At 43.7% G+C, this 20,605-nt stretch overlaps 1 protein-coding gene across 1 annotated transcript in view; it reads right to left on the bottom strand.

The window, feature by feature from the left end:
• ECPAS (Ecm29 proteasome adaptor and scaffold) overlaps positions 1 to 20,605 on the bottom strand; it is a 62,786-nt gene continuing 42,181 nt past the window's right edge. The window contains exons 29-50 of the mRNA XM_082497235.1: positions 20,368 to 20,433; positions 19,265 to 19,382; positions 17,186 to 17,353; positions 16,236 to 16,315; positions 15,394 to 15,499; positions 14,042 to 14,089; positions 12,859 to 12,980; positions 11,582 to 11,732; positions 10,614 to 10,679; positions 8,632 to 8,721; positions 8,055 to 8,121; positions 7,127 to 7,218; positions 6,950 to 7,016; positions 6,535 to 6,726; positions 5,370 to 5,578; positions 4,838 to 4,881; positions 4,072 to 4,264; positions 3,324 to 3,468; positions 2,588 to 2,693; positions 2,345 to 2,433; positions 1,067 to 1,138; positions 1 to 278 (exon numbers count right to left, since the gene is read on the bottom strand). Of these exons, the coding sequence (XP_082353361.1) occupies positions 139 to 278; positions 1,067 to 1,138; positions 2,345 to 2,433; positions 2,588 to 2,693; positions 3,324 to 3,468; positions 4,072 to 4,264; positions 4,838 to 4,881; positions 5,370 to 5,578; positions 6,535 to 6,726; positions 6,950 to 7,016; positions 7,127 to 7,218; positions 8,055 to 8,121; positions 8,632 to 8,721; positions 10,614 to 10,679; positions 11,582 to 11,732; positions 12,859 to 12,980; positions 14,042 to 14,089; positions 15,394 to 15,499; positions 16,236 to 16,315; positions 17,186 to 17,353; positions 19,265 to 19,382; positions 20,368 to 20,433 (2,431 nt within the window). The 3' untranslated portion in view covers positions 1 to 138. The remainder of the gene's footprint in view (positions 279 to 1,066; positions 1,139 to 2,344; positions 2,434 to 2,587; positions 2,694 to 3,323; positions 3,469 to 4,071; positions 4,265 to 4,837; positions 4,882 to 5,369; positions 5,579 to 6,534; positions 6,727 to 6,949; positions 7,017 to 7,126; positions 7,219 to 8,054; positions 8,122 to 8,631; positions 8,722 to 10,613; positions 10,680 to 11,581; positions 11,733 to 12,858; positions 12,981 to 14,041; positions 14,090 to 15,393; positions 15,500 to 16,235; positions 16,316 to 17,185; positions 17,354 to 19,264; positions 19,383 to 20,367; positions 20,434 to 20,605) is intronic.

The following is a 20,605-nucleotide window of genomic DNA, read 5'->3' as shown; positions in this document are numbered from 1 at the left end:
AAGAATTTAAGGCATTTTTTATTTTGGCCAGGAATGATGCATGCTACAGAGTAATCTTCATTTTCCCACTTGGTTTTCAGACCACTGCACTTTTTTGTTTTTGTTTTACATGGCACTTTGTAGTTTGTGTTTTACAACTTAGTCAAGATTTTCAAGTGTCTTCTTCAATATAAATGCCTTCTCTTGTAGCTCAGGCCTGCTATCTGTCGCCATCGTAGCCAACGAACGAATGAGGTGCTCTCTGCTTTCTGGCGTCAGGCTTTCCCACTGTTGAGCTTCTGTGTAGATAAAAGACAGAGACACTGGACATGAATACCAGAACACCAAAAAAAAAAAGACAGCAGGCCATCTCCATCCCCAGACAGGCTGAAAGAACAACTGCTGCACTATTTTACTTGCAGTGTGTACTGCTCGTCCAGGAGAAGGCTACTGAGGAGGCAAGCTCAGCTGGACACTCGGGTGCACGTGCTGCCTCCTGCACAGGGAGTCATGCCCATTTAGACTAGGCTTGATTGTCTAGGCCTGCAGCATGGGAAAACAAGGGCCTGAAGAACCACGTTTCCCACTTCACAATTGCTTCATGTAATGGAAGATTTTTACTGGAATGAAGGAAATGTGAGGTGCATAACAGAAATCCAAAGAAACCATTTGCTACAGAACAAGTGCAGACACATATTACCTTGAGACCTTAGTAGACTCATACTCTGAAATAAATTCTGCAAGGCTTAAGTCCTAAATTAACAATAAAGAACTAAACTTGGCACTGAAAGGGTAAAAATGACTGTTCTGCACAAAGAGGAGCTCTGTGGAACACTCTGTGCTGGACATTTTCCTCACACAAGGAGTATCCAACAGTACTTTAGACTTTGATTTTATCCACAGTTACTTCATGCCCTCTCCAAGTTTCCTAAGTCACCAAGCACAGAACTCCAAGTCCCCACTGCCCCGAAATCACCCAGTGCTGCAAGCAGAAGGTAGTGCCATCTCTCCAGGGTTCCACGCCACACAGCCAGGTGCCTTCTTTACTGAACAGTGGCTCTCCCAGGTGGCAAGGAAAAAGTCTCACCTTGCAGTTTGGTGAGCAGCAGTTGTATCACAGACAAAGCTTCTGTTCTTATGGACGTGTAGCTTTTGTTTTCTAAGGGATTTAAAAAAACAAACAAAAAACCCCACAACCACATTGAGAACCAAAGGCACACTAACTACAAACAGCAGTCACCACCATGGTCTCCAGACCACTTTTGTGGTGCTCACTGAGCTCGTTTGTGCTGTCAGTCTGCAGTGCTCCCCAATGGGACACATCTGAATGGCAGAAAGTAACCAACTAGAGGCTGCGAAGGCAACCAAGCCTTGAGCATCACCTCTGCTATTACTGCAGCGCTACTGTTCCTTAGACGTGTTGAAAGGGAACAACGCTGACATAGCTGCAATGTGATCACAACTTCTGTGCATAACACACTGTTCTTTTGCTAAGTTGTGATGGCTATAAACCATCCAAATTTTAGCAAGTAGCATTAAGTGAGGGTACATAAACCCTATTCCATCAAGCACAAGCTTGTCATGAAAAGTTATTTGGTCTCCTGAGCTAAAATCTTGTTAAAGTCTCATTTTAGGATGATTGACAGTTAAAAGAAACTTTCCCCAAAGGGGTCTCTGGATTCATAGCTAGCTCTGAAGTAGGTGCTGCCTTTAGGCATACCAGAAACAAGAGCCACATGGAGGTGTTAGGAGACCTGGGGCACTGCTACAGTCACAGGACAAGTGGGAACACTACCAAAGTAATAAGCAGTCCCACGACTGTCAACATTACATGTCAACACTTACAGCCCCATGGGCACTCTGCTCAGGGAGAGCACAGACTGCCTCAAAGCCTGGGAGCTTCATGCACTCGCTGTTTGAGAAAATTTTGAGTCTCTCCAATGCATATGTATCCAAGAAGTCTGAACTGTGGAGCAGAAAAACTTGCATTTCATTAAATCAGTAACAGCTTGATTAGGTGGGGTTTATCTTCTGCATGGAGAAAATTACTACTTTCCAGTTTGCACTCCTGAGAGGTTGCATGCACAGGAGCCTGCTGTCCACCTCTCCCTCCCCTTTCAAAGCTCTCTTGCATCAGAGGAATTTACTTGTCGCTGTGCAGCACCCTGCATAGTACTGTCTTCAACAGCTACAGCAAAATCAGAATTAGCGCAGCGTAGTGCAAGGAAGGGCAAAATGTCATCTCTGACATTTAGGCTTATTAGCTTAGGCTTATTCTGCACTTCCTCTACCAGCCAACCCCCAGAGGAGGAATGTACTGAGAAGCAATTCATCATCGACCACAAACCAGGAAAAGTCCATTTACCTAAAGAATAGGTGATAGATGAACAGGTTTCCAACAGTATTTCTGTCAAAGCCACAGGGTCTGAGTGCTCCTCATCAAACAGCGTTAGCCTGTCAAATGCAAAAACACTGTCAGACACCCTGCATCACTAGGACAGAAGTCCGCTCAACTTCTGAGAACAGTGTCATCCTCAATTTCATCGAACAGTTTGAAGCACTAAAGAAAAGAAATGTTATTGAAGTGGATTGCAGAAAGGAGAATTACCCTTGAAAGTAGGCGTTCATGGCTTGTAGCACTCCAAGCTGCACTTTCCACGTGCTGAGTTTCAGGCGGTCACACATCAACTTGCAAAATTCTTGGCGATAGCAACCTATAGAGAAATAAGGATGTCATTGTGTTACCACGGGGAAAGGCAGAAGGAAACACTTCCTGCTCTGTCTGCCAGGTGTTCCCTGTGCTCCTCTCCAAGTGACCTCAAGCCAGTCACTGCATATGAGCAAGTCAACATCAAGTGACCCTGACAATCTTCACCACATCAACACTCTCATTAACAAACACTGGAAGATAAACAGCTGCATAACACATTTTAGCATGGTAATAGAAGCAACCTGTTGTGGTTTTTTTCAGATATACCCACTTCCTCCACCTTGTACCAGCTTTGATGCAAACATAAATGTGAGCAGCAGAACTAGGCTGCTTTTGATTAGGCAAGCCACCTCAGGCATCCTGTCTATCTCCACAAACTCAGAACAGTTTGGTGAAGTGAATTTAAGACAACAGTAAAGGAACTGCCCCAAGGATGGGCTACTCTGTGGGAAAGCTGTTGGGGCAGCTTTCTCGTTGAAGATACTGCAAGCTGCTGGCAGCAAGATCCTGCACCTCCTCAAAAGCCTCCCCACTCCACACGTGATCTCCACATCCATCCCTCCTCCCCCTTTTCATTTTAAGAGGAAGCAGTTAAGAGCCAAAAGTTCAGTCTGAACACCATTAGCTGACTTACGTTGTGTCTGTGGGCTCCTCGGCCAGGCTTTGCCCAGGGTCTCGAAGGCACAGATCAGGGACTCCATCTGCACCTCTTTCTCCCTCATGTCCTCGTCCTCTTCGTCATGCTTTGGTAAACCCGTGCCCATGCTCTCAAGAGAGTTCTGCGGAGGCCATGGGGGGAAGGTATGATCGACAGAAGGATGAGGGCAGGCTCGCCACAGGCTTCAGTGCAATTCAGTCTTTCCTTGCAGTCTGTGCGCACCAGTCCTTGTACCCAGTCAGTGCCTCCATACAGACGGAGCACAGGTCCCTTTGGCTACCAGTAGCTCTGGCACTATGGGCAGCCTGCAGAAGCGCACAGCAGGCTCCATGGCCTTGCATCCAAAAATCTCCCTGTGCTATATGAGTCCCACTTGCAGAGCTGCAAAGCACTGCAGATGATACTAAACAGAAGGACTTTACACAGCTTCCTAGGAGTCCCCTGCTGCCTGTAGAGCAGCCAGGAATTAACTTTTAACGCTGTATTAGGGCAGTGCTGGACACCACAGGAAGGACTGCCTAGAGAACAGTTGGGCTAATTTAGGATTTGGGCAGCACAGGGAAAACTCCCTCAGGGCTCACCAAGTATCTGGCTGAGTGTGGGGTATTCCTCACATCAGCAGCCTTCTGGGCAGAAGCCTGGCGTGTACTTAACATCAGACAGATTGTCACCACTTGGGTGTTGCGCTTTGAAAGAGGGAAAACTCAAGAAGCTGAACTGTCACCTTCTTTATCATGGGAAAGACGATATCTGCCAGCTCCTGGAACCGGTCTTCCTTTGTTGCCTGCAGCACCCCAGCCGCACAGCGCAGTGCCACCATCTTATACTTTAGGTTCTCTTTCCGACATTCTTTCACGACAGCCTGGACAATATCACTGATGGTGGGCTGGCTGGGCACTGACTTCTGCAGCTCTGCACTGAAACACAATGCACACAAAAACTATCAGACCCACATTAAACCCTTCACAAACACTACGCTTCCCACAAATAAGAAGTAATTCCTGTGTCCAGGTACAGGCTTGCCTACCAACAGTTGTAACTAAAGTTAGACTCTGGTGCTCTTCTTTGCTCTTACTCTTATTTTCCCAGTTTTTCTTTCCTGTCTTTCCTCATATGCTTCCCATTCACTTCCCGCCCTTGCTCTTCTTCTACCTCTTCCTCTCTTTTCCCCTTTCAGGTGTCCATCCTTACCCTTAATCTCTTCTTTCCTCTTAGCAATTCTGGCCTCTCAACATCCTCTTCCTTGCCTTAAATCAACCAATTACCTCTGCAGGTCCCTCTGAAGCATCACTTCCCCTCCCAGCTCTCACCAGTGACCCACACATTAACAAGCGGAGTGGAGAGAGACTCCTCACATGCTGATGGGAGATCAGGATGGTGTTCACAACTTTCTAGACTCTCCTTAGCACCAGACAGGCAACAGCACTGTGCAACAACCTCCTTTTTGAGATCCCAGATCCTGAGAGTACCACTTCTTTCAAGACACTTACTTGCATGCAGAGACGACACTGGCAATGGCCTTTAACAGCTCCTCCTGCAATGAGTAAAACAGATAATGCTGAGAAATGCTGCACAGCCAAATGGCACAGTCCTGCCGCACAGGGAAAACCTTTGTACTCCACTGCGAGAGGCAGTGGGGAAATATGCCTACGACACCAGTCTAGAGAAGCAAAGTCTGCCTCCCGCCACTCCTGCTGTAGAGGCTGCAGACGACTTGGCTTTCCATCTGCACTGGACCGGCAGTGGAATGGGGCCTTGCAGCACCTCTGAGCACAAGGCAGTACCCCTCAAGGCTAGAATATGGTGCAGTGGGAGGAGTCTAAGTGGGAAGCAACCTAAAGTCCACCCACTTATCTTCCCTGTCATTTTTGTATCTGCTAAATGCAGGGCAAGCAAAAGGCAGACTCCCTAATCCAGAGTTCCTACACGTGCTGCTCTGCAGCACAGAACATTGCATTTCTTGGCTTGAGGGCCACATGCTGGTGCTCACAGCGATCCACGAGGTGCCAGTTCCTTTTTTACCTTCCCAGTCCAGGTTCTCCCTGGCAGACCTTGCAGCAGCGCCGAGAGCACTATTCCCAGATGCGGCGGTACAAGGGAGCCTGCCTGTTTGGCAATTGATGCCATGGCAGCTGCCCCCTGGGCTTTCATCTTCCAGGACTGGGACTGCAGAGCCTTCTGGGTTATGGTTATCAACTCCTGCATATACAGTCTGATGCCACCCTGAGTACCTGTGTGTCAAACAGAGGAAAACTGTAACTTTGCCACAGAACAAACAAAAATCTGATATTTAAAAAGAAAAAAAAAAGAGAAAAAAAAAAGCAGTTACAGATTTATCTTTTGTTGGCGATGAAACATATCAGCAAGGCCAATTTCAGGCAAAGGGGTGAAGAATACCTCTCAGGCTGATTGAAGATGGGTTCTGTTTTCTACATGCCCCCAAAGAAAATCATTAGCATAAATCTAGACAAAGAGCTTATCTCAATCCTTCCATGTGGCAGACACTATACATTGTGTTAGCCTGTTTCTAAGGAATATAATTTTTTTTTTTTTTTTTTTTTTTTTTTTTTTTTTTTTTACAAGAACAGGTCACTGGAAAACCCTTTTGCAGCTCCTTTCACAGACTCCAGAAAAGTAATCTGGTGACCGAGGGACCAGACCTGAAATCGTATCAGAGAAGGAGCCAGCAATACCATTTCACCATGCATCCATATCTTCCTCTACAGACAGAAAGCATGGTAAAATAGCCCTTCTATAGCACAGATTCATTCATTGAAGTTGAGACCACAGGCATCACCAGAGAGATCTCCAAACTGAGATACAGGCCAAAGATCTCTGTAACTTCACAGTGTGCAGCAGCCATCGAAATTTCCAATGATGTCTAGCTATCTGAGCCACAATCAGAGCCATATTAGAGTGGCATTCAGTGCCTCACAGTCTTAAAATACTTTTGACTGTGTCTGTGTATCCTTTGTGATCAACACCTCTGTAATTATTTTAAATAGCCACAAAGAAAATAACCTGCTGAAATTCATACAGAACATCTTTAGCAAGAAAGAAAATGGAAACAAGCTTTCCAAATCTCTCACCATGAGAACTCTGTATTTCCAAAATGGATTTCCAGAAAGCATGACATTTCTTGCCCTATGCTTTCCAGAAAGCTTTTACCACTCTTAATGCAACTTACCAGGTACATTTTCCTGCCAAACTTCAGTCCACAGAGTAGAATTCTCTTTCTCTCCTTTCTCTTCATCGGGAACCTCATGCATGCCAAGAAAAGCCAATGGCAGCACATGTTTGGCATGGTTCTTCACTACGTCTGGACTGTAGCGGCCCATAGCATGCACAGTTAAAGCACAGCCTGTTCTGTAAACTGGCTCTGAAGGAGCAAAACAATCACACGTTATGACTGGGAAGGACGATGTTCCTTTAGCAGTATGTTCTGCCTTTTGGGAAGCAGAGGAATGCACAGTATTGTAAAATGATGCATGGGAATTATTCAGCCACTGAAACCAAGCATCACAATATAGAAATGTTTCTTTACCAGCTTTGTTATCACCAGGAGCTGTATTCTGTAACTGAGCACCCCAAAAGCAACATACCTTCCTTCTCCATGTACCAACTGGTGAGTTTGTGCAGGAGCTTCTCTGTGCTACTGTCCCGGGAAGTCTGTAACAGGGAAAAGACTCAAATCACTCAAACACTTAAAAAAAAAAAACCAACAACCCAACAACAAAAAAGCAAAATGAAACCTAGAACCATCTCAAACCCCAGCTCACCCGGACTAGATGTCCCATAGCAAAGGCAAAAGACTTCTGTACCACGCTGTTGCGATCAGTGAGGCCATTAAGTAAAGCACTCATAAGTTTGCCTGTTGGAAGAGAAGTACCATGTTTTTATTGCTGTGGCAAGAATTACAATAGCCTGCATTTTGTTAGATTGTCTGAATTTATGCATTTTTCCTCACTGCATGTTTGTGGGGTTATAGGTCTGTCTGGTCCTTATGTTTAAACAAGTGCACAGTGTAACACAGCAAGGCTCAGCAGAAGCTAGTGGTTTGCCAGCCTCAGCCTGCACACCTCGACTGATAATCATAAAATCCTATAATGGTTTGGGTTGGAAAGGACGTTAAAGATCATCTAGTTCCAACCCCCCCTGCCCCGGGCAGGGACACCTCCCACTAGATCAGGTTGCTCCAAGCCCCGTCCATAATGTTCCTGTATGTAAGCACCCCAGCTGATCACACTTTCAGCTTTATTTCTATTTTGCAACAGAAAGGTGACCTTCTTTCTACTATCAAATCACAATTAATTGTAAAGAGAAGACTAAGACCCAAGGAAGCAAAGTCCCTGTTTATGGTCGTCCCACAACTCAAGTTGAAGGAACAAGTGCTGCACTAACGCAGGCATTGTTAGTCTGCTCCAAGAAAGCCTGGACATATTTCCACCTGTTCCTGCTGGGCACTAGCGAATTCCCTCAAGTCCTTCCCCTGCCTCTTCCAACTTGGTGAGGTATTTAACACCCCTAGGACCTACCCCCAGCATCCCAGTCTCATAGCTACAAGGCAACTTCAAACAGCTCTCTGACAAAAATACAAATGCAAAGATCATTCCTGTGATAAAATCAAAGGCCAACAGGGAGGAAATACTACTTACAGAACAGCAACAAAAAGCACCTTTAAAACTTGGCACTGGAAAGAAACCTTACCTGAATAGGGTGTTAAGTCCTGAGGACACTGTGTGGTTAATGACACAATTACACTGGCACAGCCTCCCTGGAAGATTGCAAGGCAAAACAAAGGTAAGATAAAACAGTATTAGCTCCTGGTTATTACTGTTAATGCATGCTGTGGTGCTTGCGAGTGCACATGCACTTGTATGGCATGATCTAGGCTCACCGAGCCTCTGCCCTGATAAACTGGGAGCCAAGGATAGAAGCAGAAAACAAGTTTGTAACAAATGAATGACAGGAATTGAATAAGGAAGTGAAAAAGTTACTAGGACCCACACTCAGATGGTCCTGGGAGCTTTACAGCTATGAAGGACAACCTTCTGCACTAAAATATCACAAAGCACAACAGCCATGCAGCCCAGGGAGGTTAAGGCAGCACACATCCAGAAAAACACAAGTAATGTAGGTGGATTGAGACTCATAAAATTACTCCAGTATGAATGAGAGCAAGCTGTCACTTTAAAAGAGACAGTCAAACCAACAGTATTTACATTGACACTGCTCTGTGTTCCCTTCTCCATTTCCAAATGAACTATTAAAATCACAGCCATACCTTTGTGCCAAGGCCTACTCCACTTTTGATCAGTTCACACAGCCGAGGAACCAGCTCACCCAGGACAGACACATCCAAATACTGCAAGCTCTAGAGAAAAGGAAGGGATGGGACAAAAAAAAAAAAAAAAAAAGAAAAAAAGGAAAGGTAACGGTGGCAGACTGAATTTGCTCTACTTCCAGCTGAGGCCTGCCTAGGTTCTGCAGGCAGGTCTTCGGCTGAATCATGAGAGTTGCTGCATGGTGGGGAAAAGGCACCACAATGCACAAAGTCGCTTCCACCACATACAGATTCTCTTGCCCCACTTGTGCTGAGCTGACCCTGCTTAAGTTATCATTTGCTGGAACTGATGTACTCCCGCACTCCAACTGTTTAGAAAGCTGAAAGAAACACACTAGCAAGAACTCCTTTCGGGGAGGGAAAGGGATGCGAAGGTGCACATATCTTAGGGTAAAACCCAACATTCCCCCAACTGTCTGAACCCTCAAACAGTAACATATCCAAACTAGACAACGAAATGAAACTAGTTAAGACAGTTTTTAAACAGGTCAAGACAAACAAGTGGAATAAATGACATAAAGGCAGAAAAGCGATGTTATTGGTCTAATTTATAATCGTCTCCTATGCCTAAAATGCCACTGGGCAAACCAGAAAGCCTCATGTTTCCAGCACTCTGTGTAGCATGCTCTTTGCTGAGGGAAGATCCATCCTCTAGCAAATTCAAGGATCACGTACTAACTGAAGGTAAACCCCTCTGAGCTTCAGAAGTCACATCTGCTGTTGCTTCCCCCCCTGCACTGGTATGGTGAAGGGAATAATCCATTCTATCACATAATCTTCCAGCGAGCCCCAGAATATAGAGGAATAGAGAGAAGGTTGCTCATAAAGCGGGACATCTTCACGCTACTCCAGGGAAGCTATACTCTCTCTCCCCTGCAGAAGGAAATCTCAAGCATTGATGGGGGGAGCACAACTGTCCCCTCAGGGCTGGAAGGGCAGAGACATGGCCGCAGGAGGGACAGCAGCAGCTGCTGCAGCCTGCGGGTGACAGCGAGTACAAATTTTACTTGCAACCTTTCTTTCATCCCCATCTGCTTTACACACTATTTATAGAGAGTGCACCACCTGACACCAAAACACAGCTCCACATGCTGTTATGTGCAGGAGGGCTTGCTGTTGTTACTTTTCCATAAGTGTAGGAAGCTATGGACTATCTCTAAGAATAGCTCTGGTAGCTACGCGTCCCCTAAAACTCGCTCAGCGCTCACCCCACCTGCCAGCTCACGCGCCCCTGGCTGCGTGCAGTGCCTGTGCAGGAAAGAGGGTTCTTTTCTTTGGGAAGGGACAGGCTCTTACAGAGGGCAGGGAGCTCTGCCAAGACAGACCCTACAGCACAGTGTCTGGGCATCAGCAACTCCTCCTCCAGTAGCAGGAAACTATGGCGCCGAACACCAGCTGCTGACGGTGCTTTCAGCAATATCAGCATTTTCTCTGAATATCTCCCATCAAAGCACTGGCAAGGACCAGGTAGTGATATCTAAGGCACCATGAGGCAAGGGCTGGACAGCATTTGTGCCTTAAGAACAATGACTATCATCAGTTGGAGGTCTGGCTGAGAAGCTGACTATGGAACTGTGGGCCAGAGATGAAGAGAAATGGCAGCTAGCATGATCCAGAACCAGCTGAGCCTCCAGCCAAAGAAAAGCACGTGAAAGATGCCCTCTTCATCAAGGTCTTCAGGTGGAGAAACAATCCATCTGACTCCAAATGGAGCCACGGTTACTTAGAACTGATCTGAGGAGCAAGCTGTGCTGACAAGATGAGAGAAGTCAGTACGTGAAAAAGAAGGTGGACAGACATCCACATGGATATGTGACAATAAAATGAACCCTGAAGAGGTATTCTGTAAAGCTCCCACTGCAATTCCTATTCTTCTCCTAGAACATACCTTACACCAGAACCCTTCTGAATCAAGTACTTACCATGTTAATGGTTTCCATCATGGGAGATGACTTGACAGCACTAAGTCTGGCACTATCCATTGCATTCTAAAAAAAGATGAAAAAAACAAAACCAAGTGTAAATTCAAGATGAAAACAGTGGAAAGGTCAACATCAGCTATAACTCACTACCTCACAAACTCAAACAAAAATCCATTTCAGGTGCATACAGACCGAAAGTAATTATGTCTACAGACTGTCTCCCTTTCAGAGGTAGATGGATATTCTAGCTGGAGTACAGGAGGTAAACCATGTGCTCCTGACATTGTGGAAATGAAAAAAAAAGAAAAAAAAAAGAAAGAAAAAAAAGGGGAAGAGAAAAAAATCCAACTCCGACCGATTGTTCACTCCTTTCTCATTTGCAAAGGGCAGAGTTTGACCCTTCTCCCTCCCCACAATGAAATCAGATAAATTTGCTTCTGAACAGTGAGTTTCAGTCACTTTCCCAGAATACTGCTAGTGATTAATATGGTTCTTTGAGAGACATTAAAGGACAGAGAGCTGACAACATCCACCTCCTGCCTATAGTGCTATAGCACACCTTCTAATTTAGAAGTTCCACAGTTAATCACCTGGGAAAAACAGCAGCAAAGTTTGACAGTACAGGTGCATTCTAGATAATTATTACTCTCTCTCTTCACCTATTTTACAGTTGTACATGGAGCTGAAGTGACATGTAACAACAGATCTGACTAAGATTGATCTTCACTTTCTGAAATATGTGGTGGTTTAGTGAATAAAAAAATCCCAACCCTTCAAAAAAACCCACCACACTTGTCCAGCCATATTCCAATGACCAAAATTTTTTAGTAACTTATTAGCTATTTCTCTTTGCATCTTTGAACACCTCTCAACAAAACTGGTTATTTTTCTGTACACTGAATGAAGCTTAAATCTTTGTTATCTCTGCTCTGTTGATACTTTCCCCATTATAACTGCACATAACTTACTTTCTCCTGATCTGTTGCACAAAGACTCAAATAATTGAGGACTTGAGGCTCCAGCACACTCAAGGATTCCAGCAGGGCTGGGATAAGTTTTGGTGCATGAGGTTTCAGCATAGACCCGGCACTTTTACTGATCTTCACAAGAGTGTTAATACTGGAAAAAGATCAAAGGGAAGGTCAACACAGAAACACACAGACTTAGCTGAAAAACCTCTCTGGTTTACTCTAATCCAGTACCAACAAAAAGGCCAATCCAAACCTCAGATACATCAATATAAATCTAGCTGCAAACAAAAATCTGTGTATTTTTCTGCATAAGCAAAATCATACCCTAGCCCTAAGCTTCTGACTGATGCTTTGCACGGATGATTGCTTACTTTGGCCAGGGTATCACAAAGGGAATGGGCAAAGAGGCAGTATCTACAGACTAGAGGAGGAAATAACACATCTTCATGTTTTAAAGAAGCTCTGGGCAAAGTCACCACAGAGACATCCATTGTCTCTGCTCAAGAAAAAAGAAATTACAACAATCTGTTCAAGTCTCACATGTCAGTTTCATACTGACCACATCTCTCAGGCTGCATTTTGACAATGGGTTTTCATATCATATAATATTATTTCATAATATATATTCACTATAATGTGTTAGGAGCTTTCTAACTTCCCTGGATAATCATGTTCAATAAAAGAAAATTATTTTTGCAAAGACCTAGGTCTGAATTTTCCAGGTTTTCTGTCCTTCAAGCAAATGAAGGAATACACAAGGCTACAAAGTGACAAGCATATGAAGTCCCTACACATCAAGGGACATTGAACGTTACATGACATAAAATGCATTTGAACAGTGTGACCAAATGCAGTCATCTCTGGGACGCGAACTGTCATTACTCACAACCAGTCATGAAATAAGACCTGGCTCTTTCAAGAGCCACCGTGGGATTTTCTGTTTACAAGCAGAAGAGACATGCCAGTCCCGAAGGACAGCCTGAAGCACAGCAAACTGCTTGCAGATCAGTTTGCCAGTTGCACAGAGAGAAGAGCACTTCCTGCTGGGAACTGAAGCTGGGTACTTGCAGAGAGGCCAGGCAATCCCAAAAGATAGAACTCATGGGGTGGCTGTTTGAACCCAGTGAGAAAAGGACTCAGCAGGAAAGCTGTTTTTGGGAGAAAGTTTTCACTTCAAACACAAAGAGCATTCTGCAACTCAGGTGAATAAGCTGGGTCTCTTTGGCACAACCCATGACTCAATCCCTGGGGAACTTACATGGTGCAAAACTAACCTGAGAGATCGGACTTCAGCAACTGTGCTCACTATTCCTTTGTCTAGGAGGCAAGGGAGCAATACAGCTATCGTCTTCTGACCTGCTGCTCCTTTAGAGGGATCACACATTTTCACACAGACCTGGGGACAGGTGAGAATCAGTGTTGCAAGCACATACAAACCTCCCGCTCAGATTACATTAAAGCACATTCTCTGTCAGACAGGAGAAGCCAACAATGACTACAGCAACTTCTCACAGCTAAACCCAGGCTCTGTTACACCTTCATTCTCCTCTCCAGGAGGTACTTAAGCCCTAAGCCGCATCCCTAAAATGAGTTTCAGCTACAGTCAGCTTCCAGAAAAGGAAAATTCAGAGCCTAGCAGGCCTTGATCTGCATCTGGAGGAAGAGATGGACCAAATGACCTCTCAGTTAAGGGTCAGCATATTTCAGCCACGTGGATTCAACCATTCCATGAGGCAGAGCAGCAAGTCCCGGATCAGAACAGATTCTGCAATTGCAGTGTTTTGGGACCAGATCACCACCATCAAAATGTCATGCTGCATGCATTGTGAAGGTTGTGATTTCAAACACAGCTCTTAAGATCCATTTCCATTTCCACGGATGTGACTTTTCTAGAGGAATACCAAACAAAACATTAAGGAGTATGTATGCTACTCTCAAAAAAATCTTGTGCAGTAACAGCATCAGAGAGTGAAGTCCAGGCTGGATTACTTTCATAGAATCATAGAATAGCTTGGGTTGGAATGGACCTTTAAAGGTCATCTAGTCCAACACCAGTGACGTTCCACTGGGCTTGGTCACCTGGATCAGCTGGGCTTGGTCAACTGTTGAAGCTTCCTTAAATCCCACCACCAAATGGGAAAAAAAAGGACATCAGAGCTAAAAAACAGTTCATTGTATCCCTCTTTAGTCATATAGAACTTAACATAGCATTATCCTCAAGCAGCAGAACTTCATCAGCAACAACAAAAGTACAGAAGAGTACGTGGTCAAGCTTATTATGATTGCTTTCTAAGTGGCTGTTATGTTTATCACAGCTGCACCTTACTCTAGAGATCTTTTCAAGACAACAGCCTATGGTAAACAGGTCACTCCTGCAGATATGATAGTGAATGATTGATTACCTGACATCAAAACCATATACGTCTCCATGTGCAAATGACAAAATTAGAGTTTTACCTTGCTTAAAGTTTTTAGGGCTAGCTCTGCTGCCTTTCGCACAGTCTCCTAAAAAAGAAGTCAACAATCAATTGTTACTATTTTTAAATCTTCTATAGAATGATTCATATTAATTGATAAATATAATGCTAGTATTGAAAAGGCTATATTCATGGCTAAGACTTAATATAATATCTTTCAAAGAAATTTTGGCTTTAGTCGATCTAAGTATCTGGTCTACTCAATGACACAGACATTAACAATCCTGCCTGACACTGCCAGGTTCTCTGTGCTTCTGTTCACATCTGTCTGGGTGATATTATTTTATTAGTTGTCCTTTTCAACACAAAAAAAAACACAAACCAAAAAACCCCACCAAAAAAACAATAAAACCCAAACCCAAACCAACCAATGGAACCTTCTACTGCAAAAAGAAGTATATAACACTTTGGGTAGTCCTTATTCCCTCCTCAATAAAATGCCTGTTGCTTAGTGATGCTTTACTCAACTCAATGTCTAGGACTAGAGAAAGATGGACTAAAAGGAAACAGTAAAATTAGTGCAGCTCTGGTTCCATGTGACACCACCACCAACTAGACTCTCTAACTTTACTCGTATAGATGAAATAAGCAGAATCTAGCAATATTGCTATGTACTGAAACACAATAACCTGGACATGGTAATGTCTTAGGATGTTCTTGGAAAAAAGCTGGCCTGGCCAAGTAGACTTTCCCAAACCATTTCCAGGCAAAATTCAGGAATTAGACCCTTCCCAAAAGGCAGTTTCCAGGCTGCTGCTCTATTTCAGAGGCTAATATAGGTCATTAACACTAAGGCAAAACTGTTCAGGTGGTTTCAGTGCCCAGGAACATTTCGGAACACACTAAATCTACTAGTATGGAAGCAACTTCCTGGTACACAGTACACTTTGGAAAAGAGCCGAGCCTTGCTTAAGCTCGAGCAAAGAAGTCTGGATCCTGCCACAACACAGCTCAAACCTGGAAGGACCCGAGGACTGACTTCATATTATGTAAGTCATTTAAGCGCAGAAGCAGTCCAAAATAAATGTTTCTATACTCAAAAGTTAAGCAAATACTTAGAAATTCTTTTATATCCAGGAAAAATGCTGACCCACCAAGAAGAAGCACAGTAGGAATGAAAACCCACACTTAAAAATCTAAGAAACGTACACAAAGGATTTCCAAGGCAGTATAGAAATTTCAACTGCACGTGCCTGAATTTGTAGTCTGCTTAATACCCCAAACTCCCATTAGCTTCAACTTGACTTCTCAGAGAATCTCTCTTTAAACATCTCAGAGCCTGATCACTGTACTTTCTATTGAACACTCCTTTTCAGTTATCAGTTCCGTTACCTTAATGTCATCTTGCACTCTGAATAGGATTTCCCAGATCTCTGGAAGTTTGTCTATAATGTCATCCAAAGGCCTTCCTCTTAGTAAGTCGTTCAGTGCCAGACAGCTGCAAACAAGGAATTTTATTTCCTTCACATGGTGTACTTATTTGTATATACAGATAAGTTTATAAATAAATGGCTAAAAAAAAAAATGAGAACTCTTTCTCATTCCTTATTTTCCCCTAACCTTAAATCTACTCTGTCGTAAGAACATCTCCTTCAGCCAGTCAGGTGAAATCTGAAACAGCTGACAGCAAGTGAGAAAGGCTGCTGTAATGAAAATTGCTATTGCAAACATTCCAGGTACAAAATTGTTTCAGATTTCTTTTCTGTAAGTATAGGATAAGAACAAAAAAAAATGGCCTAAAGTCTGGAATTGACATTAAAATGGAAGTTTTCAGTATAGCATAACTGGAAACTACTATAAGCAAAAAGCAAATTACTAAAAATGCTATACTGACTGGCATCCTGCTGCCAAGTACATCTATAGCCAGATTTTCTCACATTTAGTAATATTTCAGGTCCAAGAACAGGCAAGAAATTTGTGGCCAGAAAATTCCTCCTTCAGAGAACATGGTTTAATATCATGCTCAAGCTACACGCAATAAAAAATTTCAGGCTCAATGAAGCAAATAGCTTCAAGATTGTATCACACTTCAAGTGCAGACAACAAGACCACTCTATCCTGATGAAAGGACATGTCCTCCTTGCCCCCTCAACTTCTTCAGGTTAACAAGTTTATGGCAAAGAAGAGAAAAGAAGAGAGTTCAAAGAAAAATCTGTTACTTTTCCCAGCAATACCTGGATTCCCTGATCCTCCACAGACTGCTGGTTAGGTTACTGATCAAATCCTCAAGGATTTCCTTCATGTACTTATCAACCTATTATTAAGAAAAGGAAAAATCATGAAACAAGCATGGACCATGCAACCTTGTCCTGTACTCTGAAAAAAAGGTCCCTTTGGACAATAAAATCTGCCTTCAGCCACAGCAGATGAACTAATGCTTGCCAGAGCTGACCCTGCGCAAACATCCTCTGACTTTGCTTTAGACAGGTCTTTCTCTGCACTGCTTCAGGGCTTAATGGTGTGACAGAGACGACAAGAAGTGTCCCTCAGTCCTGTATCAACTGAACTGTTCAGATGCAGCACCAAAAATGTATTTACAGGATAAGAAGTTGCACTTTGATGAGGGATCAGGGCGAATGACTTCACACTAAGATCACCTTTGCTAGGAGAAAAGATTTGCAAATCCGATTCCAGCCAGAGCAAGGGTATCTCATGAAAATCACTTATTCCTGAAACTTGTCTGGGAGAAGTTATCCTCAAACTGATGGAACAGCCTCTTCCCATGGGCTTCCTCCCACTTAAAAACTGAGGAACTGTATTTATATGCTCTTGCTCTAGGAAGGGCATCATAGGCCATAAGGATTCCTGAAGAGCTTCTCATAAGAAATATCAAAGCAATATTGAAGCATGGAAAAATCCCACTTTAAGTGAAGTAAATCATATCCTCTGACACTGGCCGCACAAACAAGGTCTGTGACATCCTTTCACATGTAAGAGGCAGTGCAAAACCTCTGTGCATCCTCCAGCTCATCTATGGATTCAAGCACATCTTTCTCTGTAGGACACCACCTCACTTGTTTCTGCACAGCCCCTCCTTTCACAAGATGCAACTGTCCCATGCAGATCTCTGAGACGCTGTTGGCTAGCAGCAAAGCCACCACTCTGCACTTCGTCACTTACTCACCATTGACTTGTCGGTGACCAAGGCATTCCAAATGCTGGTCATTGCCTGTCGAATGCCCAGGTTGGGGTCAAACTGGTAACGGTAAAGTCGCGGAAGAAGCTGGGGCAAAAATGGAGCCAGTTGCTCTCCAGCCTTGGCAGCTATCACATTGAAACCAAAAGCTGCTCCCTGAAATGATGACAAAAGAGTATTTGTTGAAACAATCTGCTCACTCACTCAGTTATGGGCACACCACGGTCAATGGCAAAGTTGACTGACACAGTTTAGATTTAGACCAAATCAAAAGGACTAGAATGGTACCAGAATTAGGTCCCCATCAGTGCTACAGCACCATAGTGATCTCAAGCATACAATTGCTCTCAGCAGACAAGATGCTACTTCAAAACTTCCTTCTCTCCAACCTTCATTTCAAGATACCCATTGACCTCATTTGCAAAAGTGGTGGTGGAAAATTAAAACTTTGAAAATTTGAATATGTTCTTCTGAAAGAGATTCTTTCTCAGAAAAACTGGTGAGGGTGGGCCACTGCTTCCCTACAACTCTGCTGCACTTAGAACTAGAATAACTTAGGAACTGAAAAACTAAAAATAAAACAATTCTACCTTAGCTCTACAACCTGAAATTCCTGGGGATTATAATTTTGCAACTATCCATATTTACTTTAAACTCAAGTATTTTTCCATATGCTTTTCTTTCTCCACCACTGTCAATTCCACTGTCAATTCTAATACAGTGGGACTGATGCTCGCCTGTAAAGTCCCATGGGATTTGGCAGGATAGCCCAAAAAGAAATTGCTCAGTACAGGCAGTGCTGTGACTGCCTCTAGTGACTTCAAGTTTCCTGACCTGCACTGTCAAAAGCTGCCACTCACAACCCCATACTAGAGACTCCACCGGACAGGATGGGTTAGTCAAAAAAAGGAAGAGTAATAAAGACACACTCTCAGTTAGGACCACTGCTGTGAGGAGCAAGAGGCTGCAGAAAGTATAAGGAAAAGGAAGACATCATCTGCAAGGCCCTCAACAGCTTGCTCTGCCTAGCTCTTGTGAGAAGATTTGGAGCACAGACTTCCAGATGCCCCCTTCAACTTAAACAGTTCTGCAAGTTCCTCAAACGGCAAAGCTCAACCTAGAGCTGCTGACTGGATTTTCTTGACTCATGCTGGCTTGTGAAATTCCACAAGGGTCAGGAACCTAACTATGCTCCTTTGCTTCTGAAGTCCCAGTGCAGAGAGGGAAGTCTCAACAGACACATTGACTTGTCATACTCTGGATGGAAGTCAATGCTGAGGCTTGTTTTTTGCACTAAGTGGTGTTGCCAGAGACTCAAAACTTCAGGTAACAAGCATGAAAGAGCACGAAAGGTGCAATACAGTAGATGCAGCTACCTGGGTCTTCTGCATGAAAGCACACGAAAGCTGCTCTGCCCACTCACAGGGACAAAACAAGTTCTTCTATGCTTACGTATAGCCACTGAAAAAGTCCCCAGGTTGAAGCTCTCAAAAGTGTACTGAGAACTTCAAATTTAGGAAGCTACTTTTTTGGCAGGAAGTGGATCCAATTTTAGCTTTGCTAAAGGTACCAGTAGCTTTAAAATATCAAGACTTGAATTTAAAAAAGGATACTTTTGACAACAGTGATTAAACTGGTGTATCATCAACTGGCTTTTTAGAAACTTGTTGCTCGGTATTTTTTGCTCTGTCTTTTTATATAACAGAGGTCACTTTCTTTGGCATCTGAAAATTTATCCAGCTTTGAAAATGTTATCTCACTGTTTGAACACATCAAGACCTGGCCTCTAAGCACATTTAAAAGTAAAAAGAAAGGAACACAGCTGATTCAGAGGGGAATGTAGGATGATATGAACGCTGAGATACTGATGTTTTGTTTTAAGAATTTCAAGTAAACCTAAATTTGTTTCTCAGCCTAGTAAATTTGCATTGGACTGGACACCAAAGCATCAACAAATGGCCTCGACATGCAGTTATCCACAGATCATGCAAACAGAGCTGAAGAAATGCAATTACTGTTTCCCCAGCGCACAGTGAGAACGGAAGTGGTATGAAAGCAGCGAATTACCTTCCGAGAATTCCACATGGCATGATGGTTGGCCAGATTCATGAATTTGTACACCAGGTCTGGTTGATTGAGATCACTAGCCAGTGAACAAAGCTCCTTGTAGGTAGAAAGACCTTGACTTTGGAAAGCAAAAGGGACATCAGTGTCACTATTTTTATCTATGCAAATGCTGTAATAGCTAAAGCTATAGTCAAATCACAGCCTAAAGCAGAGAGAGAGAAGTGAATACCCTATCTGTACTATAAGGAAATAGTTATGGTAACTGTCCAGGTTTGAGGTAAAACAGAACCAATTTTGTTCAGTAACTTCGCTTCTTAGCTGGGCCTCTTCTAACTACTGAAATTAACTGCATATTGTGCAGACGGTGTTCACTCTCTCAGAGTGATAAGACCAATTGTCTATAGCTGATGCCCAGGCATGGGATGCAGAGAGGCTCTTATAATCATTGCTATAACCCCCAGGGCCAACCAACTTTGTTATTTGCCCCGTTGGAGGGTCGGAAGCAGAAAAGTGTAGACGGGTCCCACCTGTGGGGAGGAGCAGACAGGACAGGTGACCCAAAACTGACCAACAGAGTATTCCACCCCATCTGCCTCATGCTCAGTATAAAAGCTGAGGGACCAAAGGGTCACTGGCTCTTCCTTCAATGGCCAATGTCTGAGGAGGACTCTGTTCATCTGCCTGTGATCCCGATCCTGAATCCAGATCCGGAATCCAGTTCCTGTCCGTCACCGAGTCCAGCCTGGGACTGCCCCAGTGCCAGCCGGTGTCATGATTGCCATCTCGGGAGCTTGATACGTTTTTGTATATATTTCATTATTTCTTTTTATTTTATTATTAATATTTCGTTAAAGTAGTTTAGTTCCTTCTAAACTCGTCTCTTTTTCCTCCTCTGCCTCTCTCTTTGAAGAGGGGTAGAGGCGGAGTGTCTGTCAGTCCCCATCTGGGGTCTCCCAGATCCCCAGTAGCCGATTTGGCCTAAACCACAACATTAACTTAGAGAACACAAAGGAACAAAAAGCTCAGGAAGCAGATTCATAAGCAAGGCAATACTGTTTCAGCACTGACTGTGTGTCTGTCATTGAGTCTGTCAGTAAACTTACCCATCTGGGGTTTTGCTCAAGCCACCCTGAAACACCACAGTTTCTCCAGTCATCTCATGTTTGGCTCTGATAGAAAAGAGGTCCAGCATTAGCTTTACCAAACTCTACCCTTGAATGGATTGCACACTACAGAACAAGTTAATTTGTTTTACTTTATTAACTCAGTAACTTCCCATTCTTTCAGTTCCAACCCTACAAAAAAATACAGGTGTGCAAAGCCACATACACAGCAAGGAAT

This window comes from Vanellus vanellus (assembly GCF_965231255.1).
Source record: "Vanellus vanellus genome assembly, chromosome: Z".
NCBI classification, from domain to species: Eukaryota; Metazoa; Chordata; class Aves; order Charadriiformes; family Charadriidae; genus Vanellus; species Vanellus vanellus.
The sequence above is the reverse complement of the archived record's forward strand: the minus strand, read 5'-3'. Positions and strand labels throughout refer to the sequence as shown.